The sequence below is a fragment of the Clupea harengus genome, chromosome 19, assembly GCF_900700415.2.
Source record: "Clupea harengus chromosome 19, Ch_v2.0.2, whole genome shotgun sequence".
Taxonomy (NCBI): domain Eukaryota; kingdom Metazoa; phylum Chordata; class Actinopteri; order Clupeiformes; family Clupeidae; genus Clupea; species Clupea harengus.
This window is the reverse complement of record NC_045170.1, coordinates 597,129-624,917: the sequence shown is the minus strand read 5'-3', so window position 1 is coordinate 624,917 and position 27,789 is coordinate 597,129. Positions and strand designations below refer to the sequence as shown.

The window sequence follows — 27,789 nt, the reverse complement described above, 5'->3', positions numbered from 1 at the left end:
GTTTTCAGATACATTATTGTTTTGATTCCTTGTTTCTAGTGAAGCCAGTAGTGTGTCCATGAAGAGAAGCTGAGCAATGGAAACACCAGGAGCCGCTCCAGAGGGACAGAGGTAATGCATCATCTGAATTATGAGTGACGTTACATGAAGCTGATATGTCCGTGTGTTTCTGTGGCTCTTGGGCTTTTTAGTGGACGTATAGGCCTACTCCTCCTAATAGCTTATATATATATATTACTCTTAAACACTGCTTGTGTTCTTCATTTCTCTGTGTTCATTTCCCTTTTCATAACAGCAAGTCAGTCACTGTCCAGCACCATTGGTGGAACACAAGGCTGTAGGCCTACACTGTGAAATGAGTTTCAACAAATGAACACAAACATGGATAATTATTCTAAATCTGAATGAGTCACAGTCCAGGCCTACTCGGCCACTGAACACAATCAGGTTTACCACAATAATCTCCACAATAACTGCAATAATTCATTCCTCCACAAGGGTTTCATGTTATATTGTGTTTTTCAAGTACACTTACATGAGTGCTTTATTCAACAGTGATCTGAAGTCATTTGTAATAAATACAAATTATTTACAGAGCTCTAAGTAAGGTCATTCATTCAGTCTAATATGATATAATATTTATTCAAAACTGCCCAGACTAGCCTACAGGTAAGTTTTACAGGCTGTGGGATATTTTAGTTTACTTGCATTTCATATGGAATTGTGAGCACAGCAGCCTCATTAAATCTCTGGCCAGTTTAGTTCAATGGCTGAATTTGAATAATCCAAATCAAAATAAGAAACGATGCTTCCCATGAATATTTTGTAATTGTATTTCATTTAAATACCAACATTCACCTTCCAGCTTCCCATTTTTTATAATAGTCAAATTATGGATAAATGCCTCTGTAGTAAATCATGGGTGCTATTTTGTGTGATAGACACGTCCGTCAGGAGAGACCTCCATCACCTGTGCCCACTTGTGTGTCCATGAAGAGTGACCAGTCACATGAACGCCGCATCAACTTCCAGAAGGAAGATGGTACAAATGCATCAAGGCAAGTCCATGAAACAGACTCATGTCAAGGGTATGCTAGGAAGGGTTAGTTAGGAAGTCAACAAATAGTTTATTTAGAGTGTCACAACCAGATATTTGGTCAAAAAACAAAGAGTTTGTATATAAATACTTTGTAATTGTATTTAATTTAAATAAATATTTACAGCTCTAAGTTAAGTCATTCATTTAGTCTACTGTCAACTGCTTAGACTACAGGTAAGTTATACAGCTTCTGTTTTACTTGTTACAAACAATGAAATTCCTTACAGCCGTTGTTGGCACCTCATTCTACCAGCAGAACAGGAACTCATTTTGGAGGCACACCCTCTCCTGTAGGACATGTGTACAGTAGTGAGAGGAGAAAACTACATTTCCCACGCTCTCCTGTAGGACATGTGTACAGTAGTGAGAGGAGAAAACTACATTTCCCACGCTCTTGTAGGTGAAATTGGTACCAGCCTCACATGGGAGTGCCAGACTATGTAGGTTACTTACCCTGTGAGCAGGCGCCGGGTGAATGTGGGTGCAATTGTGGTAAATTGTGATATCGTCTTTGCGAGGGCCACCAAGACACACTGGTGCTGTCCTTGCAACAGCAACAATATGTTGGTAATCTCACCCGATTGGACAGGCATCAACCATTCAACACAAAGGCAGATCAATTAAGTTGAACACCTAGGGGGCGCCACACAAAGTGTAGTGTCCTCCACGTGGTCAAAATAATGATAATACACAAATCAGTCTCATTAAATATATCAGTCTCATAAAATATATTATACTATCAATTTGTAACTCTGATTAATAATTACATTAATAACTACAACCAAAGTTACCTTATTAATAGTATGGTTGAAGGTCATTGGAGTTCTGAATAGAAGAGGTTGGCAACGTCCATTCTTGTGCAACATTAAATAAACCAGCGTATATAATCAAAGTATTTATTTACACAATGATAAGAAATAACACACAATATGTAATCTACCTAAATGTAACTAACCAATGAATTGAAGGAATATGTGTATGTGTAATAGAGAGGGAGTGTGTGTGTGTGTGTGAGCCTGTGGGCTCGGGGTTGCGCTGTTAGGAGCACGCTAGAAAGAATGTGTGTGTGTTCCTTTGTTTGATCACCGTAGTTCCGCGTGCATGTGTGTGCACGTACGCGAACATACATGTGATGTGAACAAGGACGAGCCTATATGCAGCGCGAAGTTCGAGTATTCTCTTCACGTGTGTGGCTATGTGAAGGCCAATGTATATGTAATCGTGCGCGATTAAGATGCCATAATAGAAGAGGGAAATGGTTAGTGATGCATGCAGGACCCGATGTGTATGAGAAGCAATCCTAACCGTAACCCTTAGATGGTGTGGCGAAGCCAACTACCAACTAACAATGAAAATATATAAACAGTTACGTTCAGTAAACAAAACATATGAAACACATGAACAATGGCATGTAAACAGTCTTATGCTTAGCCAGGTTGTGAATAGCTAAGATAGCTAAATGCCCAGTCGAAGTTTACCAGTCCTTTGGGAAAAGGCGTGCAGATCCGACGTAGATGAGGCAGAGAAGAGATGATGCTGTCCGTAGCTGGAGAAAGTTGTCCTTGCTGTGATGTCTCTGTTTCACTGCAGTTTAGGTTGGAGGATTTGACCGCTCGTTCCGTTGCAGTTTCGGCGAATCTGTTGCGGTTCCCTTTGTAATTTAGCTAGCAGGTCTATTGTTAGCTGCTTTCGCTAAACTTACTTCGTCTCACTTAGCAGTTCGTTGACTGAGAGATCTTAGGCGTGTGTCGGCCGTAAGAAGTGAGAGTGGTCTCTTTGTTGCGAGAGAACAAAGAGAGTTGTTCTTCACCGGTTGAGTGAGGAGAGGTCAAAAGTTGCGTGTGCCTGGCTGAATGCCGGCAGAGAGAGAGAGAGTCACATCTGGGGAGACGTGGCTATTGTCCACGCTCAGGTGGGCATGGTTAAAATTGCATCAGGTTACACTTTTATGATAGGTAAAGTCTTACGTAGGTTCCGGGTGAAACCATACTGTTAAGTCAAACACAATGGACGAATTCCAGGTGTACCTACACTCTCCTGTAGGACATGTGTGTACAGTAGTGAGAGGAGAAAACTACATTTCACACGCTCTCCTGTAGGACATGTGTGTACAGTAGTGAGAGGAGAAAACTACATTTCACACGCTCTTGCATTCCAGAATTCATATTCATATTTCTGTGCAAAGCAGCATCATTAAAACTCTGGCCAGTTCAGTTCAATGGCTTAATTTAAATATCCAAATCAAAATAAGAAATGATGGGGGCATTGTGCCAATAAGCCGCCCATTTACGGGCTACAATGCCTGCGGGGACACAGGTTCGATTCCGGCCTGCTGGCTTTTCCCGATCCTCTCCCCACCTCTTCACTCCTCCTCACTTCCTGTCTAAAATACTTCACTGTCCTATCCAAATAAAGGCTAAAAAGCCCATAAATAACAAATTCTGACTGACACACGTCTGACACAGATCTTTCATAGTTGTCTTTTGTGGATGGCTGTTCATCTGTTCTAAGTGAATATTTTTTTTTAAATGGTATGTTTGGTGAGCTTTTATTACATATTATTTATTATAGCTTGTATCTTCTATTCATTTTGAGCATTTTGTTTTGCAAGCAAAAAAATTAAGCTTCCCTGACTGGCCCCCCCTTGATCTGTTGCATTCCGTGGTAAAGACTAAAACTAATACTGAAACTAATAAAAACTAAACTCAAACTAAGCATTTTCAAAAAATAGAAACTAAACTAAACTAGCAAACCCGCTTCAAAAACTAATTAAAACTAAACTGAAATTGAAAACAAAAAGTCAAAAAGAAATAAAAATAAAAACTAGTGAAAAATGCAAAACTATAATAACTTTGCCACGCACACAGCAGGAAGTCCACAAATAGTGAATTTAGAGTGTTACAACCAGATATTTGGTCAAGAAACAAACAACCCTTCTGTAAATGCTTTGTCATATTTCATTTAAATACCATCATTCCCCTTCCAGCTTCCCCTTTTTAAGAATGGTCAGTCAGATTTGGGTGTAAATGCCTCTGTAGTAAATCATGGGTGCTATTTTGTGCGATAGAATATGGGGCGCCGTTTGTAAAATGTTGCACGTTCGAAAATCCTGCTCAGTTTTGATACATTTAGCATTATCATATGGAAAAAAAGCATGACAATATTCAAATGTCACTTTTTCAAGCATTTAGAGAGAAATTCATGTAAATTCATGCGATAACTTTTTCCAGGAAAATTTTTGGCAGTAACACAAAGTTGTTTCATCTAAATGTTAATGTTAAATGTTAAATGTTAAATGTAAATGTAAATGTTAAATATAAACGTAAATGTTCGATGTTGTATATAAATGTCAAATATAAGTGTTAAATGTAAATGTTAAATGTAAATACAAATATCAAATGTTAAATGTAAATGTTAAATGTAAATACAAATATCAAATGCTAAATGTTACAGTTTTTCACAATTGTTAACACACGTTTTTCAAAACAATAACGGCTTTCTCAAAACTGCACACAGAAAACTGAAAACCTCACACACAAAATGCTAAACCTGACACTACCTTTGCAAGATGACTCTTTGCCATCAAATCTCTTAACTGTTCACAAAATGGAACTCATGTTTTCATTTGGTACACACAGCCATTTTTTCAAAAGACACACACATACATTCATTGAGTACACACAACTAAGCATTTGCTGCACACTACCAAGCATTTAGAGCACACTGCAGAGCAAAATTGAAAACACAATCATCGAAATGGAACACCATGAATGACAATGACTCTCGGAGAATGAGCCATTTCTCCTTTAGTAAAATGTCTCAGTGTAGGCCTACTTTTTTCATAGTCAAACATAAAACAGCACACAAATATGCAGCAAAAAAAGTTTTATTTCGGTACACACAGAAAACAGTACAGTACTGTAAACCGTGTGATACCGTTGTTCTCACAAACCATATTTACAATTTCAGTGTCCTGTTCGGCGGTGAAAGTGTGTGTTCTTCCTCCACGGTGTGGTTCACTTTCAGTCCTGCAAAATACAAATACTGTGAGCACAATGTATTCTATTGATATGCAGTATTACAGTACAAAAGGCAAATAGATTAGGTACCTGTTCTCCATCCTGAAGTTTCTAATGATGGCAGCAACTGTGAAGCGGCTGAGATTTGGTTGGACACTCTGGCCAGCCTCCCTCATGCTCATGCAAGATCCTTTTTGTCCCCCTGTTCCTCCTCTTCTCACTCTTACCCCTCTCCTTCTCTGGTTGTTGATCTCTTCAAAGTTCTCCATTGTTTACCAAACAAAACAGAGGCTCAAGGCACTTTTATGCTGCAGTCCTCATTGCAAATTGCTCAACCGACCTGAATACTTAGAGATTTGACTATTTGTGTGTTGTAGGTTGATGCTTTGAGATTTTACTTGAGAAGTGTGTGCAACAACTGAACATTGTGTGTAGTGTTTTGACAACAAGGTGATGTGTAATTGACATTAGAGTGTTAACAAAGAAAATCAGAGTCTAATGCAGATAAGGCAGTGTGAAGTAGTGGCAAATTGGGTCGAACGATTGGTACATGAAGAGAAGGTTGTGCAAATTGTGCCGAATTTTCGCTTTTTGAGTGTTAACAACTGTGAAAAACTGTAAATGTAAATGTTAAATGTAAATGTAAATGTAAATGTTCAGTCTACATGTCAGACTTGACGACAGAACATTACAATATTTACGGTAATTCATAGCTTTCAGTCACATGACTACAATGGATATCTTGCGGGCAAAAAGAACAGCTGAACAGCAAAGATGTCGACCAACAGTGGACATCTTCGAGCAGTGCAGCCTACTCAATTACGATCGCCATCAAACACAGATCTTACCACAATAGCCAGACAGAGATATCTAGAAAAAAATTACATTTTGGGAACCTGTGATCCCTTTACTGCACCGGCTGATATTTTTATAGTCCCTGCCTGAGCTCCAGTTTGGAGATATTTACATCTATCTAATAGAAAATCCGTCCCCCTACACGCCTCAAAAACTGAAAGCCTACTAAGCACAGATAGTAATTTAATTTTCAGAAGGGGATGGGTTCATAACGATGTCGTCTGGAATGTGAAAACTAATAAACATCTTCATTATCAGAGCAAAGATGATTGCCATTTAAAATCTAGCTACCAGCTAGCGAGCTACATGCTGTTCGCTAGCAGCCTTAAGCTTACCCAACGCTGTTCTTTATCATTTGACACAATTTCCTGGTTAACACAAATACAACCACCTGGTCTGGCGAATGACAATTGAAATAAGTATTTTCTACTGGCATTGTAGTATTACCAGTTGGATGACAAAATACAGTAGCCTAGCCTACTTGCTTAGGTACTTGTTGCAATCTCAGAGCAGAAACCGGGTAAATGAATTTTAATCGTGTTGATGCTTTGTTTCTTCACTTTATTTCTTGATCTATTCCCGTTTTAGGTAGTTATTCTGAAAACAGGGTTACTGCTTTTATTGCAAGCTCCAAAAATAAGGCTACTTTACAGCGTGTCTGAGAAAAGTTGACCCAGAAGACGTCTATCAATAATAATAATAATAATAATAGGCCTACGTCAAAAAAGTCAAACAAAGTTGTGGACCAAGAACTGAACTGCTGCCCAGTATTCCGGCAGCGTGCGTGATTGTAATTGCGTTTGAGACGCGCAATTCTCCTCTCCAGGCGCCTCCACTTTCTCTTGTGTGTGCCTGCGCATTGAATCAGTAGCCTGCCGCCTCCAACTTACGAGAAAGAGCCTCACTTCATTGAACTTTGAGTCTGACATTTAAAAATGATTTGAAGATGGGGCCATAGAGTAGGATAGGCCTATCTTACAATTTTGGCCTTAATTGTGCCACTTCAATAGTATCTTGTTAAGTTTGGCCGTGTGCGGCCCACTGACATCCCGAATGGAAAGGTAGCCTTGCATTGTCCACTCTTAGTTAGGCGCTCAAATGGCCTTAGTTATCTGACCACATCACATGTGTTTGTTTTATGGTATAGCCTTTAAATCATGGGTGCTATTTTGTGTGATAGATGCGTCCGTCAGGAGAGATCTCCATCACCTGTGCTCACTTGTGTGTCCATGAAGAGTGACCAGTCACATGAACGCCGCATCAACTTCCAGAATGAAGATGGTACAAAAGCATCAAGGCAAGTCCATGAAACAGACTCATGTCAAGGGTATGCTAGGAAGGGTATGTTAGGAAGTCAACAAATAGTGAATTTAGATTTTACAACCAGATATTTGATTATAACCACTTTCTATAAATACTGAAAGATATCTGCTGTTTTCTTCAGCAAAATAGTCGAAGGCCCATACTTGGTTCAAGTTAGCTTGTTCAGAGTAAGAGACTTGCGGAAGCAGCTTAGCAAAAGAATGTGTTTATTCAGCCACTGGCCGCGGTCAGCTCGACACAGCAAATGCGCGAGGCACGTCTGCTGCCAGGAAACGGTCTTCTGGTAACAAGGAGGTCTTCTTCTTCCATACATTACAGAAAATTACAGACATTTATAGTGTGGAATTAGCTAGACATAATGACATGGGTGTGTCTGGAGGTCAAAGGGGAGGTCTAGCTTGACCGGTATGCCAGGTATGACCGGCTATAGCCAGGTATAACCATTGATGCTAATGCCTTTGGCTTCAGCCATCTCGTCATGGTTGTTTGGTCTTTTAGGTAAAGTTATGGTCTGATATGAAATCCACCTAAATCTAACAATACTTTGTAATTGTATTTACTTTATAAACAAATAATCTTTCTAAAAATACTTTTCTAGTTGTATGTAATTTAAATACCATCCATCCCCTTCCAGCTTCCACTTTTAAAGAATAGTCAGTCAGATTTTGGGTGTAAATGCCTCAGGAGTAAATCATGGGTGCTATTTTGTGCGAATATCATGTCCGTCGACAGAGCCCTCTTGAGATGCATTTAGACATCGGTAAAGTATTTGTAATTTGTAATGAAATCAGACTAAAAACTCCAAATTATCAATTTACAAAATTATTTCAGAAATAATTACAGCATAGAATAGACAGTCAAGTGCAGACCCAAAAACCTAGAGGCAAGGAAAAATAATCTGGATACATTTAACATGATATGTTACTGAAAGGCACATGATGCAGGTTCTTAACAGTTTTTGAGTTGGTTTTAGAATAAGCTTCTTTTGTTTTCATAATCCACTCAGTTTATTCTCTAGGCTTCTGATATAGGCTCGAAACCCTGTAGAAATGTAAATGTAAAACCAGCTTTTACAGCACAGTGTTGCCAAATATATCGCCAAAGTACATCAGTTAGCAAGCTGGGTAGTTTCAATCAGGGTCAACTGTGCTTTTGTTGATGTTTAAAGGTTAGCTCCATATTTCCTCAGTTTGATTTTCCATCCCCAGAAGCCAAATGGAGGAATGTAACCCAGATGCTGTCAGTGACCAGTTCACCCAGAGTCAACATGGGGATCTGAAGCACATATTCCAGGTTTGATGCAGACATTTAATGCAGTGCTGCTATGGAGTATATGTTCATAATTAGTAATATACACCACCACACAAAAGTATTGAATTACTCACTAATGTACTTGTTTTTGAAAGAAAAAAAAAAAAGAAAAAATTCAAATAACCTAAGATTGATCATAAATATAATATGGCTAATCATTAGGCCTGTTATGGCGTGTTTGACAGGTTATGTTGTCTTGGTTAATACAAGTTGTCATGACAATGACATCCCAAACTATGTCAACTTTCCCTTATAAATTACATAATTGACTGAATGGCACTTAATGACAACAGTCATAAACATTCATATAAACTCCTTCATGTTCATGTCCACCCCTTCACATAAATTGTTATGGGTTGTTCTGATGAACTAAAGTTATTACATGCAGGAAATGTAGTTACTGAATATATCTTCCAAAGGTTACATCTTCCCAAGGTGTGCACCACACCCTTCACAGAACAGAGCAAACTGGTGGTAACCAGGAGATAAAGAGAGGCACACACACACACACTATAGTGGGGAGGGAGTGACACTGCAGGCAATCAGCCAATCAGGGGATTGGGAAGGTGACTGAGGCAGGTGTGTTGAACCTGCAGGGGGCAGTGCAGAGATGCAGTCTCCTTGCTATTGGGAGGTTAGCCTATGACCAGTTAGAGAAGGGCAGTCTGATCTTTCATGAAGAAGACCTGACTGGCATTGATGTCAGAGAAGCAGTACACATTGGCATTATCACCCAGACCTTTAGAGAAGGATCAGTACTTTACCAGGAAAAGAGGATACAGTTCATGTTCAACAAATATATTTAAGGGATAAAATGAGCTACCGTGAGTTAATATTTAATATTTTGGACAGACAAGCGTTTAGATAATGTTGTATGAATTGATCCTATGGGAAAATTCACTGGGTGTCATAGGCTCAACCATCCGTCCCATGTAAGAAGGGCTCAGTCCTTTTTTCCATTTCTTTGTTAATTTTTAATGTCCTGCAACATTGTTAACATGTAGTCATGGGTTACATATGGCTCCACTGTTAACATGTAGTCATGGGTTACATAAGGATCCACTGTTAACATGTAGTCATGGGTTACATAAGGATCCATTGTTAACATGTAGTCATGGGTTACATATGGCTCCACTGTTAACATGTAGTCATGGGTTACATAAGGATCCACTGTTAACATGTAGTCATGGGTTACATAAGGATCCATTGTTAACATGTAGTCATGGGTTACATAAGGATCCATTGTTAACATGTAGTCATGGGTTACATAAGGCTCCAGTGTCTGTCTAAATGTTCTGCACTGGTCATGCAGTAGTTTTTAATCTCATTACTCTCTCCCAGGGTCCAGCTGCCAACTGTAGTTTCCATCTCTACTATAAAATAGGGTGATATTTGAATTGAATGAAACCCAAAAGGACTGTATTACTGGTTGTGAAATAGGTGACAATCGCCACAGGTCTGTCCGGTTAGAACAAGAACGGATGCCAATGTTCAATGATGACTGATTTATTGCACACACACACACGAAGTGGTTGAGGAATGAATGATGCCCGTGAATATAATTATCTTTGTAACAGACTTATATTCATTGGCTGACAATGATCGAATGATCCGTGAATATAACTATCCGTGTAAAGGACTTATACCCAACATGAATCCTTGAATGATTGAAGACCGTGGTTTCTATGGAATGACATGAATGACAAATATATACAATATACAATATACAACAAGGATGAATATAGTATACATGATGAATATTACGGCTATGCTGTAAATATGGATATGTCCCTTTAAATACCGTGCCGTGTAACAGCGAACATTCCATATCTCCGTAACAAAAGTAACTGGTTGAACTGGCCACGGGGTAAAATGTGAATGCTACAGATGATGATGATAAATGTAAATAACAGATACTATTTACAATGAACTGAACGGACTAAAGAGCAAAATGATACATATAACAACACTTACATTCTTGAACGACGCACGGCAAATGATCGCGAATGTCTCTGATCGTGATATTGTCCAAAGCACTCCTTGATGATGATGCTCCTCTCCAGCTTCTCTTGACCCACAAAATGGCCAGAGGAGGGTCGGCCTTATATAGTGGAGAGATGACGGGGGGCCTTGAAACTGTCTTGAAACTGTTGAAGTGGCCAAATGGTCAGTGAAATTCCACTGTGCACGAGCCCAACGGAACTCTGGGATCAAATTATAGGATGACCTCTCTATGGACCCCAGGTCCCGTGAGTGGCCTGCACAGTGGGGTGCCCAGCTGGATGCAACTGGTGGCCTTTTTAACATCTACCCTATATATAGTTCATTCAGCAGCATGTTATACAGTGTTCTTAAACAGATGTACACCACAACAAATCCAATACCAGCCATGATGATAATCATATATACACGTACACCATAATAATATGTGTGGAGGGTTAGCTACCTGGCATTCTGTTATTGTTTCCTGTCTCACTTTTTTACAGTGGCCTTTCAATATTGTAATGACACTTATGAATGCAGTGTAATAGAATATGTCATACTGAGAATCATTAAGTTATAGAACATTCCTTTGTACTTACAAATACCAGGTTTAGGGTTAAAGTAAATGTAAGTAGTGTATCAGTGCTCTGTAATGCAATGTGCTGCAGAGTGTTACCAGATATTTGTGCTTTAGGTGTTAGAGGAGAAGATCATCATCTTTGTGAAGAATGAACTGAAGAGATTCAAGAGGATGCTGAGTCCAGATTACCAAGAAAACTTTGAGGGTAAAGAGGAGGATGAGAGTGAAGCCAGAGAAGCGGCTCTGAAGATGGCACTGCACTTCCTTAGGAATATGGAGCTGAAAGATCTCGCTGACAAACTGCAAGAAAGTAAGAATTCTTATTTATTTACATTTAAAAAAAATTGCATTAATTAACTAAAATTAGGGAAACAGCTATTGTTTGTCCTCAGTGTCAGTGGCTTGCAAAACATTATTATGTTTTATTTTGTATATTTGAAATAGATGAGTTGGACATAGTTTGTCAGACTGAGCTAAAAAGAAATCTCAAGAACAAGTACCAGAGTGTTTCTGAAGGAATACCCAAACAAGGAAGCTCTGCTCTTCTAGAAAAGATCTACACAGAGGTCTACATCACAGAGGGAGGAAGTGGAAAAGTAAATGAAGAGCATGAAGTCAGACAGATTGAGTCAAGATCCAAGAGACCAGCTGGACAGGAGACATCAATCAAATGCAGTGACATCTTTAAACCCTTACCTGGCCAAGACAAACCAATCAGAAGTGTTGTCACAAAAGGAGTTGCTGGCATTGGTAAAACTGTCTCAGTTCAGAAGTTCATTCTGGACTGCGCAGAGGGAAAAGAAAACCAGGATATCCACTTCATATTTCCCCTGTTTTTTAGGGAGCTCAACCTCATGAGAGAAAAACAGCTCTCTTTGATGGGTCTCCTCCACCACTTTTTCAAAGAAATAAAGCAGTTAACTTCTCTCAGCCAAGAGAAGTACAAAGCGTTGTTCATCTTTGATGGTCTGGATGAATGTCGACTCCAACTAGACTTTCAGAATAATGAAAGTTTGACTGATGTCACACAGGTCACCTCCTTGGACGTACTCCTGACAAATGTCATAAAGGGTAACCTGCTCCCCTCTGCTTTAATTTGGATTACCTCTCGACCAGCAGCAGCCAATCAAATCCCACCTGAGTCTGTTGACCGGGTCACAGAGGTACAAGGGTTCAATGACCCACAGAAGGAAGAGTACTTCAGGAAGAGGATCAGTGATCAGAATCTTGCCAGCAAAGTCATCTCTCACATCAAATTATCAAGGAGCCTCCACATTATGTGCCACATACCAGTGTTCTGCTGGATTGCTGCTATTGTTCTTAGGGTCATTCTTGGCTCTTCAGGAGGTGGACAGATTCCAAAGACTTTGACAGAGATGTATACTTATTTCCTTATATTCCAAACCAAACAGAGGAGCCTAAAGTTTGAAAATGTGCATGACCTTGATCCACAGTGGAACCAGAAAGTTATCCTTGGTCTTGGAAAGTTGGCATATGAACAGTTAGAGAAGGGAAATCTGATTTTCTATGAAGAAGACCTGAAAGAGTGTGGCATTAACGTCAGAGAGGCAGCAGTATGCTCTGGCATCTGCTCCCAGATCTTTCGAGAAGAATCAGGGTTTTATCAAGATAAGGTGTTCTGCTTCGTGCATTTAAGTGTCCAGGAGTATCTTGCAGCTTTGTATGTGCTTTTGATGATAATAATGAAAAGGAAAGACATACTATCCAGACACCAAACTCCTAGAACATTAATTCCGCATCGGAAACAGACACGGATTCGCTGGTCTCCTGTATTAAAGACATCCATGATCATCTTACACAAGAGTGCCGTGGACAAAGCTTTGGAGCATGAAGATGGACGCTTTGACCTATTCCTCCGTTTCCTTCTTGGCCTCTCTCTGGAGTCTAACCAGACTCTCCTGCATGGCCTGCTACAGAGAGAACGAAATAAGATGGGCAATGAAGAAACAATCAGTTACATTAAGAAAAAGATCAGGGAGGTTCCTTCATCAGAAAGGGTGATCAACCTCTTCCACTGTCTGCATGAACTCAATGATCACTCCTTAGTGGAAGAGGTCCAGAGCTTCCTGAGTGCTGGGACACTTTCTGAAGCTGAACTCTCACCTGCCCAGTGGTCAGCTCTAGTGTTTGTGCTGCTGACATCAGAACAGAAGCTGGATGTGTTTGACTTGAAGAAGTACATCAGATCTGATGAAGCTTTCCTCAGGCTTCAGCCAGTAGTGGAGGAATCTCAGAAGGCTCAGTAAGTATGGTGGCAGTGTGTATTCTCAGAAAGGGAGGGGTTAATGACACTATCTGGATTTCCATCCAAGTTTTTAATGCACATTTTGACCATTCAAATAATAAACCCTGACTGGAAACACTTCAAATTTTACGAATAAACATTTGATTTGCTAGATGGGGGTGGACTAACTTGCCGTTCTGGTATAATTCAACTAAGTTTCAATTAAATGGGTTCATTCACATGAATTTGCATTTGTTGCAATATATTTACGTTTTCCTGTTAAAGTTGCCCTGACAACCTTATGTTGTGATCCCACGGCTGTTCACGACTCCTTCCTTAATTAGGAGTGTCCATTTTGAATTTGCATTATACAGATGATAAAAGTGCACTGATTTGCATTTTGTTTAGCCGAATTTTCATGAATGCGCATAAAAGATGCAAATCAGTTAGATGGAAACCCAGCTTCTGATACGCAAAAAACATTTGGTCTGATTTTTTTATTAGTTTAGAAGCACAACACAAATATACAGACGGCAGCAGTGTCCTTTTCATTGAGCTTATAGTCACTGGTGGCTGTTTTATCCTTAAGGCTCAATAGCTGTGGGCTCACTGAAAGGAGCTGTACAGCACTGGCATGTATCCTCAGCAAACCATCTTCAAAACTGAAAAATGTGGATCTCAGTGACAACAGTATTGTAGATATTGGGGTCCAAGAACTCTGTAGCGGACTGGAGAACCCAAACTGTGCACTGGAGACACTCAGGTAAGACATTTTGATTCTTCAGTATTCCTTAGGAATGAGTTCTGTGGGATCATTTGAACTGTTTCATTTCTTGATCAAATATCCCCATTGTTACAGACACACAGACAGTATTTCTTATAGACTTTTTCAATTTTTTTTCAATTTTCAGAAACACATAGACTTGAAGATCCTTCCTTTCTTTTTTGCAATTAAAGTTTTTATTTATTACCATACATGGTACATAGCTCATAAGGTACAGTGTTCAGAAAAAGGAAGGTCAGAATACAAAATAACATATTAGTTGTGTGCTCCATTTATGATGGTTTCAAGACATATCATTCTTCCATTGTCATCTTTAGATTCCTTTACCACTGAGAGGTTCAGCCTCTTATGAACCAGAATAAGAACTTCATTTTTCTTGCTGGAAAAGGAGCTATAAAAAACTTGCCCTACCCAGTCTCTTTAAAAAAATGTGGCCTCATGTTTTCTTAAAGTAACAGTATGCAACAATTGTACCTTAAAATAACAGCTTGAAAAAAATTGTGCCGCTACAATGACTTTTAATATGGCGATTTGCGCCTCCGCCATTGCCATCGGGGGTCTGTGGGGAAATAACTCCGCTATGTAGGATTCTGAGGCCGCCCGATCTGGGGGCGGATGTACTTCGACCTGCTTTCTGGCAGTGATTACGCAATGTCATATAGTGCCAGTCCACGCTCGCAGCTACAGTATAAACGAGAAGCCAGCGAAGTCTCATCAGTATTCATCATGGAGAACGCACCAAAGAAACAGAAGAAGACGATGTCTGATGAAGCAAAGAAGAGAAAAAGAGAGGCCGACAGAGCAAGAGATCGGACTAGGGTCACAATCGGAACAGCTTTTACTCGTTGGAGAGAGCTGAAAGACACATTTGGATACAAGTTCGATTCACAGCTAACCATCTTTCTGCTGGATTAGTAAGTAGTTTGTACTGTCTCTTGCTTGATGTTTGACTGTGTTATCAAAGTTGTTGACTCGCTAGTTTGTCATACTCGAGGAAAGCACATTTCAATAGGTTTTGCTAGGCTTTAGGGTGACCAGATTTGAGTTTGTAAAAAAGAGGACTTCGTCGCTGGGGGAGGGTGCGGGGTCCAGCATGCTATACACTAGTCTACCCTGCCTTCTCCCCTGCGACGAAGTGTCCTCTTTTTCACAAACTCAAATCTGGTCAACCTATTATAACACGCTTGGACATTGATGCTAGGTTTACGTCCTCTTTTTTGTCTGGGTAAAAGAGGACTTGTCCGCCCGGGTAAAAGAGGACGTCTGGTCACCCTAGCTTAGCCGCTATCAAGACATCTCGTTAGCGATATCAGACATCTTGTTATAACACGCTTGGACATTGATGCTAGTAATAATCGAGTAGCTAGTAATAACGTCGTATACACTTCTTTGTAATGTTATTGTGATCGCTATCTGGCTAACTTGCTACCCAAGCTCCACTAGTCTCAAGATATTCCAGATATTTCCAAGGAATTTAGCGATAGTTGACTTTGTCTGTTAGCATTCCCTTACAGCCAGTTGGTCTGTGGTTCATGTTTCGTTAGCTTAGTATGCTACTTGTGTGTTACCTGACTTGAATGCCGTGATTTGTGAAAACATATATAAAGATGTAGCGGCAAACATACTGAATTGGTTCTTTCTATCAAAAGCGGTAGGGAATGTCTACTCCCAGCAAGGGACATGCACAGCCACCACCGCCGCCTGTATCTAGTATTTCAGAAGAGTCCGACCGAGATGGGTATGTATCTTAGAACTGCGTTTCTAAACCAGCCATGCAGGACATTGTAAGTTGTGACAGACTTATTTATCTTTTGAATCAGGGACAAAGAATTCGCTATGCAAGGTGTTCAACCGTTGGGCAAAGAAACCAAAGCGGTTGGTGTGCTAGAATCTAGGTGAGTTCGTCTTACAACTGCGACCGTAATGCATTGTTTTGTTGATGAATATATTTATTTAGATTCGTTTTATATTCACAGCTTGCACTCCTTGAGCATTGCTGAAGAGGAGCAGCATGACTCTCTGGATGAGGAGGAGGCGAATTATATGAGGAATAGCATTTAAGTCTTGCACATGAAACCATCTTAGTTCGTGTTCTTTTGTGCTTCAAGTTTATGGTGTTGTGGGTGTGTGTGTTTTGTAAATCATTTTTATTTACAGTATTGACATGGATGATTGCTGGGAGGATCCTAATCAGAAGGGCTTGGAAGAAGATCGGGACAGCTCTGATGAAGACTATAGTCCTTTTCTTCATCTACGGTATGTTTCAGTTTCTAGTTGCATTTCAGGTTGAACTACTGCTATGTTGAAGGGTGCAATCACAAATATTTTGGTCTTTCAGGAGAAGACAACATTTTAGGAGAACATGATGCAGTTGTTCCTTTTTGATCTTCAAATTGATTCTATGTACATATTGAAGAATAAGATCGTTAGTGCCCGCCTATAGATAAAAACCGAGCGTTATTCACGTGAGCTTTCGAGCGCTCTCACAGTTTCTTATCCATGGCTATTCGACACACTTATCTAAAACATCAACATAGGCTAGTTCGGATCATCATGTCATACTGTTCTTCTCCCTATAGAGTGTGTTTCAGCCCCAAATACAACAAGGAGTCACAGTCACCTTTATTGTATCCTTTTCCTGAAATGGAAAAGCAGACAGTCTTACCCATTCACACCAGCCGTCCCAGGGCCGTTCTTTCTTCAAGAGGTCTCGGCTTCTTGCGGATGACCTGTTTGTGTCCCGGTCTGGGGCCGTGGCTGGGATACTAAGGCAAGAAGGCCATGCTTTTCGGGGGTAGCTCAGTCCATAGGAAAGACGCAGACGCGGCTCTTGGTGTTAATAAAATTGTCCTCTTGTTTTTATTGTCAAAGAGGTAAAAAGTTACAAAGAAATAAAAAGGTTCTCTAAGCACACAAGCTAAGGCAAAAATAAAGAAAAGAATACAGAGTATTCTTCTCAAGACAAAGACAGAAGACTGAAGACTCAAAACGCAAACGCCTTTTAAATCTCTCTGCACATACATACATGTTCTAACACACCCCCTTTTTCATGACACTTCTTAGCAACATATGTTCATCCCTGACCCATGTGTCACCTCCTCTATTACACAATGTACAGCACAGTGAAGTTTGCAAACTCTCTCAAAGTACACATTGTTCTGCTTTACATTCTTGTTGGTTAAGCACATTTCATATTTCACACTTTTTCAGCAAACATATATGGATATAGGTTTGTGTAAGCATAACTCAAGCAATTTCCACACACAGTTATTTAGCATGTTTCACACCACATATTAGGAGAGCACACAGTGGTTATATCATTGCAAGACATGAACCAAGCATTATTCAGCAAAGTACATATAGCATATATGTTTATCACTCATTAATAATTGCAAATGGGTTGGTACGGGTTGCAGGTCCAATCTCACGAGCCTTATTCATCAATATCTTGCTGCTTTGCAGTGCCCCAGCTATGACTGCCAACATCAACCAACTCCTGGAGATAAGCATGGATAAAGCCGTGCTTGATGTGGCAACACCCAATCCTCCAGGTGAGGACATACAAGAAACTCCAGAACAACAAAAAGTTTCAGGTATGCCCCTATAGTTATGCAAATGGTAGTATTTGTCATACATTTGCACATACACACAAGCACTTATGATCATATTTCTGAACTTTTTTGTCTGTCTTGTAGAACCATTACCAATACAATAATTGTATAACTCTGGGTGATTTTCCATGTTTGTTTTGTGTGCAAAATCAGCTGCTTAGGCCTGACTGCTAAGCACATTATAATTGAAATTGAAATGAAGCCTCATCTGATACTTTTCCTGGAGTAGCATCTAGTGGTGAGAAGTGTGTCACTGACTGGGCCTTTCGGGTTATGTATGTGTTTTTCAGGACAACTTCAGATTTGGAGAATTTCCAAAACCACATACTCATGTATGCAGGAAAGCGGTTTGCCTACAGCCCCCCTGTTTACAAAACCCAGACATTGCTTGCAGCAATCGATTACAACTATCACAACCACCGCATTCCTGCACGTGGCAAGGATGGACACAGAATGTAAGCTTTGCTATAACAGTAGTGTACTACCAAAAATAATTCATTAGTTCTTACCTAAACAGTTGGGGAATTGTGCAATTACTTTACTTTACTAGGTACAGACAGTACTTCAACAAGAAGTCCGAGCGCTGGAGTGTATATGTGTTGAAGGAGAGCAAAGGCTACCATTACATTCCAGACCTGCAGAAGGCCATCCTTGCTGAGAGGCTGGGAAGTGGAATGGGCCTTCCCAGAATACAGGGTCTAAGGCCTGATGATCCCAGGCGCTTGGGTTTGCTTGCCACAACGCAGCCTCCATCCACATTTGAACTTGTCGCGGCTCAGGTTTCACGGGGAGAGGGTGGTGCCCAAAGTGAATTCTAAACTATTCCATTCTTTCATAGCTGTGTATGTAAATAATTTGCAAATAATTCAAGAGTCGTAAAAAGAAATATTTTTTTATTTATATGTAAATAAAAAACAATGAACATCAAACTGTACATGTTTTTTGACATTGAACATAAATAACAAAACTATTTACATATTTACACCAAACGGCGCACCCTGAAGCCAACATATTGACCCAAGGGGTCAGGAAATGCAGTTCTTATCTTCCAAACGCAGCAGCTCGGAATAATAACCCTATTTCCTTCACCCAAGCGGCCATGCTGCCACAGTACAAATTGGCGGTATGCCGCATGTCTGTACTGTCGCTGCTCCACCCCTGGTTCCTGTTCGTCATCAACAGCAAACACATCATTCCATGCAGCCCATGCCAGCCGTAAAACGCCCAGGTCAAGAACATATAACTGCATATGTGCCATGCTGCTGACGGAGTTTTCAGGGGCCTGGCGGCAGCAGAGACTTTCTTGGTCTGTTGTCATCTCCCTGCAATTACTGCAGGTGCACCAATGTAAAGGTCCCTACCTGTCTCTACCTCAGAAGAGGCAGATGTTGACAATGACGTCGATTCCTGCAATAAAACCATAGAAAAAAACTTGTTGACATCCAAACCTCATACACCATTAGCCATGCATGAATTATCCTTTCGAATTTAGCTAATACAGTGTTATAATAAACTGTTTCTACTGTCTTTGACGTTAGCTATTGTGATCTGTCCTATGTCGATAAAACAACGAAAATTGATGTATTGTGATGTACATCCCTGCCTATGTATTTAATGAAAGAATAGGCTGTAGCCTTATCAGTGTCATCCCTGTCTCACGGAGATTTGTAGTTTTAGTTAGGGTGACCAGATTTTAGTTTGTGAAAAAGAGGACACTTCGTTGCGGGGGAGGGGTAGTGTATAGCCCTCCCCCGCGACGAAATTTACCAAAGGCTCAGAATGATCGTATTTAGAGGATAATTATCGTACATCTGCCAGCACTGACAAGGCTATCGACCATTGACAGTTCTCTCTACAGTCAGAGCTCGCGCAAGAAGGTGGAGCGTAAGGGAAATACCCTTTCCAAACCTTGTAAGGGCGTAATAACTAGTTTGTGAAAGACTCAGATAAACACAGATATCCGACAAGGCAAAATCTTGGACGTTTTTGGAATCCCTGCTGGACGCATTTTTTAGGTCTCGAAAGAGGACCTGTCCGGGTAAGAGAGCACGTCTGGTCACCCTATTTTAGTAGATGCCAAAAGTCATCGACCGTCTCAGACTAGCATGCAAATCAGTGTCTCACACGCCAAGGATTTCACACGTTAGTCTTAGTCAATCACACGCAAGGTAAGCCTTAGAAGTTTGCAACCTTGGAAACCTAACTTCGCTAGCTTGTAATGAATTACACGTTCCAATGTAAATGATGAATATGTAGCGTTTTGGTGTTGTCAATAATATTGTATTCGATCACACAATGTATAGGCTGAAAACGCGATCGGTATTTCATCTAAACTAAATGTTGTCATTCATTTGGTTATGTTAGCATTCATCTCCGATATCACAATGAATAAAACTATGCAGTCATATTTATGTAAAATCTTTGAATATTCTTACCTTATCGGTTGACATAATTTGTTGGTTTCTGACTTCGTCTGGTCATCAATACAAGTGTATGCGAGGCTGCATCTATCGTAACTGGGTATTTACGACACTGAAGTAAACGTTAAATACCTCCAAACCTTAAGGGGGAGCTCCAAGGGAAAAACTCCTTACTGGGGCTTTAAATGAATGCTAAGTAAGCTTGTTTATGTATATAAAAGCACCTTCTTCTGTTTCGCCCGGATCCCCACAATAATTAATATTCCAGGACACTACCTTAACGTAGGAATTATTTGCCATTTATGTAATAAGAAAATATAAAATAATGTATAGGCATATAACTGCCATCCCATAATGTTGTATTCAAAGGCATATGTACCATTACTGAGTATAATGGAAATGTCTGACATTTTCAAGTGAACAAACATGACCAAACTGGTCAACCTAAACCTATCCTCTTCATTATAGAGCACAGTAACACAAAAAAGCCTCCAACTGGACTCATTAAATCAGTCAGAGGGAAGAAAGAAAGAAAAAATAAATCAATTTGGTCAATGGAATGTTCGATTCCCTAGTTCAGATAGCCACACAAACACTGTCCAGCCCCACCATACCTCTTTCATACTCTCCTTCATCATCCTTTTATTCTCTGTCCAAGTTGTCTTCAACTTTGTTCTCCATCTCAGTCATGTGTTGCTTGATGAACTTGACAGCCTCCGACGCATCTTGAAACTTTTCTGCTCCTCCCCCTCCATGTAAATCCTAGTGTCGCTGGAAAAACAAGCCTTAATTTCACCTTTTTGTGGTGGAGCAGTTGTCTTGCCATCGAAAAAGCTTTTTCTCCTCTCAGCTAGCTTCTTGGTCATGTCTGGGAAAAGGGAAATGTTGCAACCACTCCACACCGCTCCCCCTTCTCCCTCGCAGCTTATCATGATCAGTCTCGGCGGTTGATCGTAAGTCGGGCGAGATCCAGGAGAGCGGTGTGCAATTTCAATTTTTAAGACATGCAGAACATTAATGATTCTATAGCAGTTTAAATTCAACCTGGTCAGTATTCTTACTCTTCTGTAACATATTACTTTAAACATGGAAGTCACATTTCTATTTCAATATCACATACTGCATATTCAATATCACATATGGCATTTTACTCCATAAAACATTTTGCAGTCAATCTCATAACACTTGCAAAAAACACTACTAATGCTGATATTGTAGAATACTACACATATTCCCCATATCTGTCTGGCGGTTTTCACCGCTCTGCCACTGCTTCTCTGAGTCTGTGGAAACATGGGTGCAGTGAGACTGGGAGTGACCGGACCTTGATCTCCGTGGGTAGGTGTGTCAGTCTGGGTATCATTCTCCTTTGTCAGTCTGTGTATCATTCTCCTTGTTTGGGTGTGTGTTGTGTGTGTGTTGTTCTTGTTGAGAAGTCTGTGGAGCTCCCAGGATGGGTCTGAGGTGGTGCCTGTTTCTCCGCAACTGTCCATGCTCGGTCTGTATGATGTATGACCGTGGAGTGTGGCACTTCTGCACCACTGTAGCAGATTTTGTCCATCCCCTTTCGTTGTCCAGCTGTACTGAAACAAAAGTCCGAGGCTGAAGTTCTTGTACCTGTAGGTGTGACTGTAGCGCAGCTTGGCGCGACCTTCAGTCTGCTGCACTTTCTGGAGATCTGGCCATGCAGGCTGCAAGTTCGCCTCCAAGGTAGGAGGTGTAGTGCGAATCTGTCTGCCCAGCATCAGCTGTGCGGTGCTTGCCCCTGTTGCCTGCAGTGGCGTGGCTCTGTAGGATAACAAAGCTAAGGCAGGCTTGTCCAAGGATCAGCTTGGCTGTCTGCACTGCCCATTCTGCTTCCCCGTTGGCCTGTGCATAGTGAGGGCTTGAGGTTGTGTGCCTGAAATCGGTTGAAAACAGTTGGCAACCTCGACAAAAACAGTCCCTTTGAATTTGGAGCCCATTGTCAGTAATGAGTTCATTTGGGCAGCCCCAGCTGGCAAACATATTCTTCAGGCTGGCAATGGTTGTAACGGCAGACATGTTATTAAGATGAGCAATTTCAATGTACCTTGAAAAGTAATCCACCACTTCTGGAAAGGGTGTCTGCTATGAGCAACTGCTTCCCTGGAACATACTCAGCTGTTGGGTTATACCGCATCATGCGTATCAACAGTCTCTGACATCTCATAGGCACTCTGTCTAGATCTTTACAATTAATGAGTGGAACGAGTGGTTTGTGGTCACTCTGCAAAGTGAATGTGTTCAGGCCGAAGAAGTACCTTGTAAATTTCTCACATGCCCAAACTGCAACAAGACATTCTTTTTCAATTTGCGCGTAGTGCTTTTCGGCATCTGTCATTGTCCTTGAGCAGTAAGCTACTTGTTCATCATGTGACTGCAGTAGGACCCCACCCAGCCGATACATCTGCACTGACAACAGTGTCTTTTTTAAAGAATGCTAGAACAGGGACCTCTGTAACTAGCTGTTTCACTCTCTTAAAGGCCTCCTCTTGTGCAGCACCCCACCCCCACATTACCTCAGTCTTGAGCAGGTCTGTTAGTGGCTTGGTTACTTCTGACAGGTGTGGGATATACCTGCCAAGCTAATGAATCATGCCCAGGATTCTCCTGAGCTCGTGGACGTTGTTGGGTGGTTGCAGCTGGGTGATGGCCTGGACTTGGTCTCATCCAGCCAAATTCCATAAGCTACAACGCCTTCTAAGTCCTTCAAAAGGTCAGTCATTTCCCACTGAAACATTCCTGGAATGCTAGTAATTCCGAAAGGAAGTCTATTAAAGAAAAATCTTCCAAACGGGGTGATAAACATGGTCATCTTGGTGCACTCAGGATGCTGCGCTCTTCTAGTGAGCGTTGTTTGGCACTGCCGCCTGTGCAAGTACGGTAGTCCAGACTATTCTCATTTGTAGTTCCACGTTGGTGGAATGAACTACCCAGCACTACCAGAGCAGGGGTGTCCCTCTCTACCTTTAAGAAGCTTTTGAAAACCCAACTCTTCAGAGAGCACTTCCCGTCCTAACTGGCACTTCGACTAGTGCGTAACTTGCAATTACAGCAGTTACATTTCTGCACTTCTTTTTATTTCATTTTGTTATATTTCTTATGTAAAGTAGTATTTATTTATTGTTACACCAGGTTCTATTGCTCGTAGCTTGACTATTCTCTCCCTTGTACGTCGCTTTGGACAAAAGCGTCTGCTAAATGACTAAATGTAAATGTAAATGTAAATTCACTCAGAAACCACTTGCAGCATCCAGCAGTGAGAAGAATTTAGCATGAGCCACCTTGGGCAGAATGTCATCAATTGTGGGCAGCATATATTTCTCTCTCTTCACTGCTCGGTTTAAGTTCTTTAAATCCACGCATATCCGAATCTGTTCTTGGTTTTTCTTTGGCACCGCTACCATTGATGCGCACCACTCGGTTGGCTCTTTAATTTCAGTGATGACGCCACAGGCTACCATACGATCTAGCTCTGCCTTAACTTTAGAGAGCATAGGCACAGACACACTTCTTGCCGTTAACACACTGTATGGAATCGCATCTTCTTTTAGCATTATCTTTACTGGCTTTGTATTCAGAATTCCTACATCATTAGGATATGGGGTCTTATACTCTTTCAATTAAGCAATGCGTTTCACTAGGCCCATAGCCACAGCAACATTTCTCCCTAAAAGGTGGCTGCCATCCCCACTAATCACATGCACCTTGAACCTGAACTGCTTCTGGTTCCGCTGAGTGTTTATAAAATAGCAAAGACAATTCAGCCTACCCCCTGGGCTATCTAGTGCAGTGCTAACTTTCTTGAGTCTGGGCTTGTTTTCCATTAACCCTCCTATTATGTTCAAATTTTACCCACATCTATTATGCTTGGGGTCAATTTGACCCCAGCAATTTAAACCTCCAAAAAATTATTATAATTCTTTTTTTTTACCCAAGTTTTTGTGTCAGGTACTTTAGGTTTGTTTGTTGACTACCTAAATAGCCCTTAAAAATAAAACAATACCCCCACCCACCCTCTTTATACATCCAGAATACATGTTACGCGACTATGGAGAAATATGCAGATCCCCATAAAATCTCACTGATTGACCTCAAATTGGAAAGAGATATCCTTCTGGTGTTTTTATGGCTTCATATTATTTCTAAGTACATATTGTTGCTATCTATAACATTTGGAGTAAAAAACTATTTCTTTTATCAAGAAAAGTAACAATGTGATGAAAAAAGTTGATATTTCTTGTATATTTTATACAATTAAAATTGACCCCAAACAACACCTATGCGTAAAGTATGTGTACAGGACATTGAAAACATATCATCATGTTAATTTTGTCTTTACCCAGTTGTCCCCATTAAATTAGGAAAAGTCATTAAATATGAAGCAAAAAAAATGATGTCAAACATTTATTTAGAGACGTTAAACATTGAATGGGGTCAAATTGACCCCAAACATAATAGGAGGGTTAAGCTAAAAGTCTTTTCAGATATGACGCTCGTATCCGCCCCAGTATAAATCTTAAAGTTCATAGAGCCCTGAATAGGTAATTTTACAGACCATGCATCACTGGAATCCTTCACCTGTGTGATTTCGCCGACGAATGGTGTCTGGCGCTGCCTGTCACCATCTGCATGCTCGCTGACTTTGTTGACAATGAACGAACGGCAAACTGCAGCGAAATGTCCTATCTTTTTGCAAGTGTGGCATTCTGCGTTCCTCGCTGGACATCTGTCACCTTTTGCATGAAGTTTCCCGCATCTGTAGCATCCTTTTCCTTGCTTATCCTGCACTGGTTTTGCGTTGTTTCCCTTGCACTGAACTTAGCGGCGATCTGGCTTGGCTGAACGTTGCGCCCATTTAGCAACTTCATTGAGCTGTGTGCTACTGCTTGCTTACATGTCCTCCGACTGTCTTACTAACTCCACCGCTTTGTCTAGAGTTAAGTCGGGTGTCAATTTCAACTTTTCAGAGAGTTCTTTGTCCAGTGTGCCGACTACTAACCTGTCGCGAATATTTAAATTTTTCGCCTCAGCAAAAGAGCATGTGTCCGCCATTTCGTGCAGGCTTCTTATGTACTCCTCTGCGCTCTCGCCATGCTTTTGCACTTGTTGATGAAAGTGGGTTCGTGGATGACGTTCACTTTAGGCACAAAATAATTGTCCAATTTGCTCAACACAGTCTCGAACTTATTCTCGTCACCCCTCGCATCAAATTAAAATGTCTTAAAAATCTTGTTCCGATTCCTTCCCCAAAGAATAGGGCAGTGTACAGACCTGTACCTCTCCCGTTTCCTTGTGTAATTTCGTTGCTTTCCTGAAGCGTTAAAATCTTTGGTGCCATTCCGGCCACAGTTGAGGACGAGTGAAATCAAAGTTTTCAGGAGGTGGAAACTTCGCCATCTTCCAGTTTAACTTCTGAGACCATGTAGAATTACCAAACGTAAATAATCAGTTATTTCCAAGGACTAGTTTATTAAAGTAACTCATCAATACATGCGAGAGCATCAACCTGCTGCTTGTTCATAACTGATTAACTCCTCAACTGACGTAGGTCACACATACACATATCAGTATCAATATCTGTATCAATGCGCGCTGCGCGCCGCACATCAACTAGTGCCATTACAACACACTCGGTACCCTCTGATAGACCTAGCAGTCTTACATTGTTGCGACGGCTTTTATTTTCAAAATCCTCCACACGGTTCCACAGGGTGTCTATGCGCTTGCTGTGTAGCCCATGGTCACTCACCAGTTGCTGCGTGATGTCCTCAATCTTGGATATTCCGCCTCAGTCAGCCGTTCTTGCATAGCGTTTACAGCATTTTTCATTTCAACAGTGGTTTCTTTGATCGTTGACACAATCCGAAGTGACTGAATGCAGTGTGGCGTTCATTTTACACACTTCAGCATGAAGGGTTTCCAGGCTAGCATTCTACTCAGGTCGTTATGGGCTAGCACCACCGGAGTTAATAGCAGCAGGCGTCCTACGTGTGGACTTAAAGTATTTTGAGGAAGAAGCCATAGTCTCTATTTCTGTGCTTTAGTTGGTGAAAATTAACAACAGAGTATTCTCAAACAAAAATTTGTTGAAAAATATGAAGAAAGATACCCACCAAGATCCTTCCTTTCAATAATAAAAGCTCACTGAACGAACTGCAGAAGTTGTCTCAGTTTACGAAACTAATATCAAATGCATTTTGGAACAATTCTCAGATGCAAACTAAATGTTTAGAGTATCATAAAACCATAATGTCACAAACTGTATCATGGAAAATCTGGATAACTAGGTGACTCAGATATGTTTTCTCCTAACATGGGTTGTTACTAAAACCCAAATCCTTAAAATTAGTTATTTAACAATGGGACCTTGTGTCACGTCTGCGCTGAACCCTGCTCCGGCCACAACCCCTTTTTTCGACTTTAAACTCACACACATTTGCAGTGGTGGAAGAAGTACTGAAGTTTAGTACTTAAGTAAAAGTACAAGTACCCAGGAAAATAAAAGTAAAAGTAAAAGTACTACATCAACAATCCTACTTAACTAAAAGTAAAAAGTACTTACTTTTAAATTTACTTTAAGTATTGAAAGTAAAAGTACTCACGCAATTGGTTGTCTCTCAATGTCTAGGCTGTGCCATTTTGATAAAGAAATAGCTACTGGTAATAAATGCCTCTTGGGGCCTTTGAACTCGAACATATCTTTTAAATAGGGCCAAGGGTGGCTCATATCAGAGGGCTCAGTTCAGGCCGACTCTGGATCCATGTTGAATAGGCAGTAGTCAGGCTGTCTGTTGAATGTTCATGTATAACATGCAAAGCTACCGCTAGTGCTGCTGCCAAACGTGCACTCCGATATAATTGGATAGAACCACCTGATTGGTTTACACTTCCAAAACAGCAACGCAATCCATAGTTTTGTGTAGGCAACATTTTTGCGAAACTGTGTTCATAAAATGTAACGAGTAACAACACATATTGTAGAAATTTAGCGGAGTAAAAGTATAGATAACAGCTAAAAAATGTAATGGAGTAAAAGTAAAAAGTATGCACTATTATTTTTACTTAAGTAAAGTACAGATACTTAAAAATGTACTTAAGTACAGTCACAAAGTAAAAATACTTCGTTACATTCCACCACTGCACATTTGCTACTGCCTCAGTCTCATTCACACTCCCAGCTGCACTTCATTCACAACCAATACTGATCCCACAAACCTTAATTTTTCTAATTATATTATCCTTTTCTCTCTATAGCCTGTCAAACTGCAGTATTACAGAAGAGGGCTTCCGCTCTCTTGCATCAGCACTGAGATCAAACCCCTCACACATGAGAGAGCTTCGGCTGAAAGGGAGTAACGCAGGAGACTCAGGAGTGAAGCATCTTTCTTCTCTTCTGAAGGATCCCAACTGTAAACTGGAGACACTAGGGTGAGTATCACAAGACCAAATACTGAGTTGCTATCAGTGACTTTGACAGTGACAGTGAATATATCCTAATCTTCACATGTAAAGGGCCACTATTAATCCACCAGTAA

General features: G+C 40.6%; 1 protein-coding gene across 1 annotated transcript; it reads left to right on the top strand.

Annotated features, from left to right (window-relative positions):
* Positions 1-27,789, top strand: LOC116217905 (NLR family CARD domain-containing protein 3-like). The gene is made up of 8 exons (XM_042710712.1): positions 1-111; positions 942-1,058; positions 8,505-8,589; positions 11,285-11,516; positions 11,615-13,433; positions 14,005-14,178; positions 27,509-27,669; positions 27,767-27,789. The coding sequence occupies exons 1-8, from the start codon at positions 77-79 to the stop codon at positions 27,787-27,789; spliced, it is 2,646 nt and encodes an 881-aa protein (XP_042566646.1). The 5' UTR covers positions 1-76.

Coding starts and splice junctions, on each gene's coding strand:
- LOC116217905 (XM_042710712.1), top strand. CDS start 77: ATGGAAACACCAGGAGCCGCTCCAGAGGGACAGAG. Junction 11,517..11,614: donor ATTTACATTTAAAAAAAATT/GCATTAATTAAC, acceptor TATTTGAAATAG/ATGAGTTGGACATAGTTTGT. Junction 14,179..27,508: donor TGTGCACTGGAGACACTCAG/GTAAGACATTTT, acceptor TTCTCTCTATAG/CCTGTCAAACTGCAGTATTA.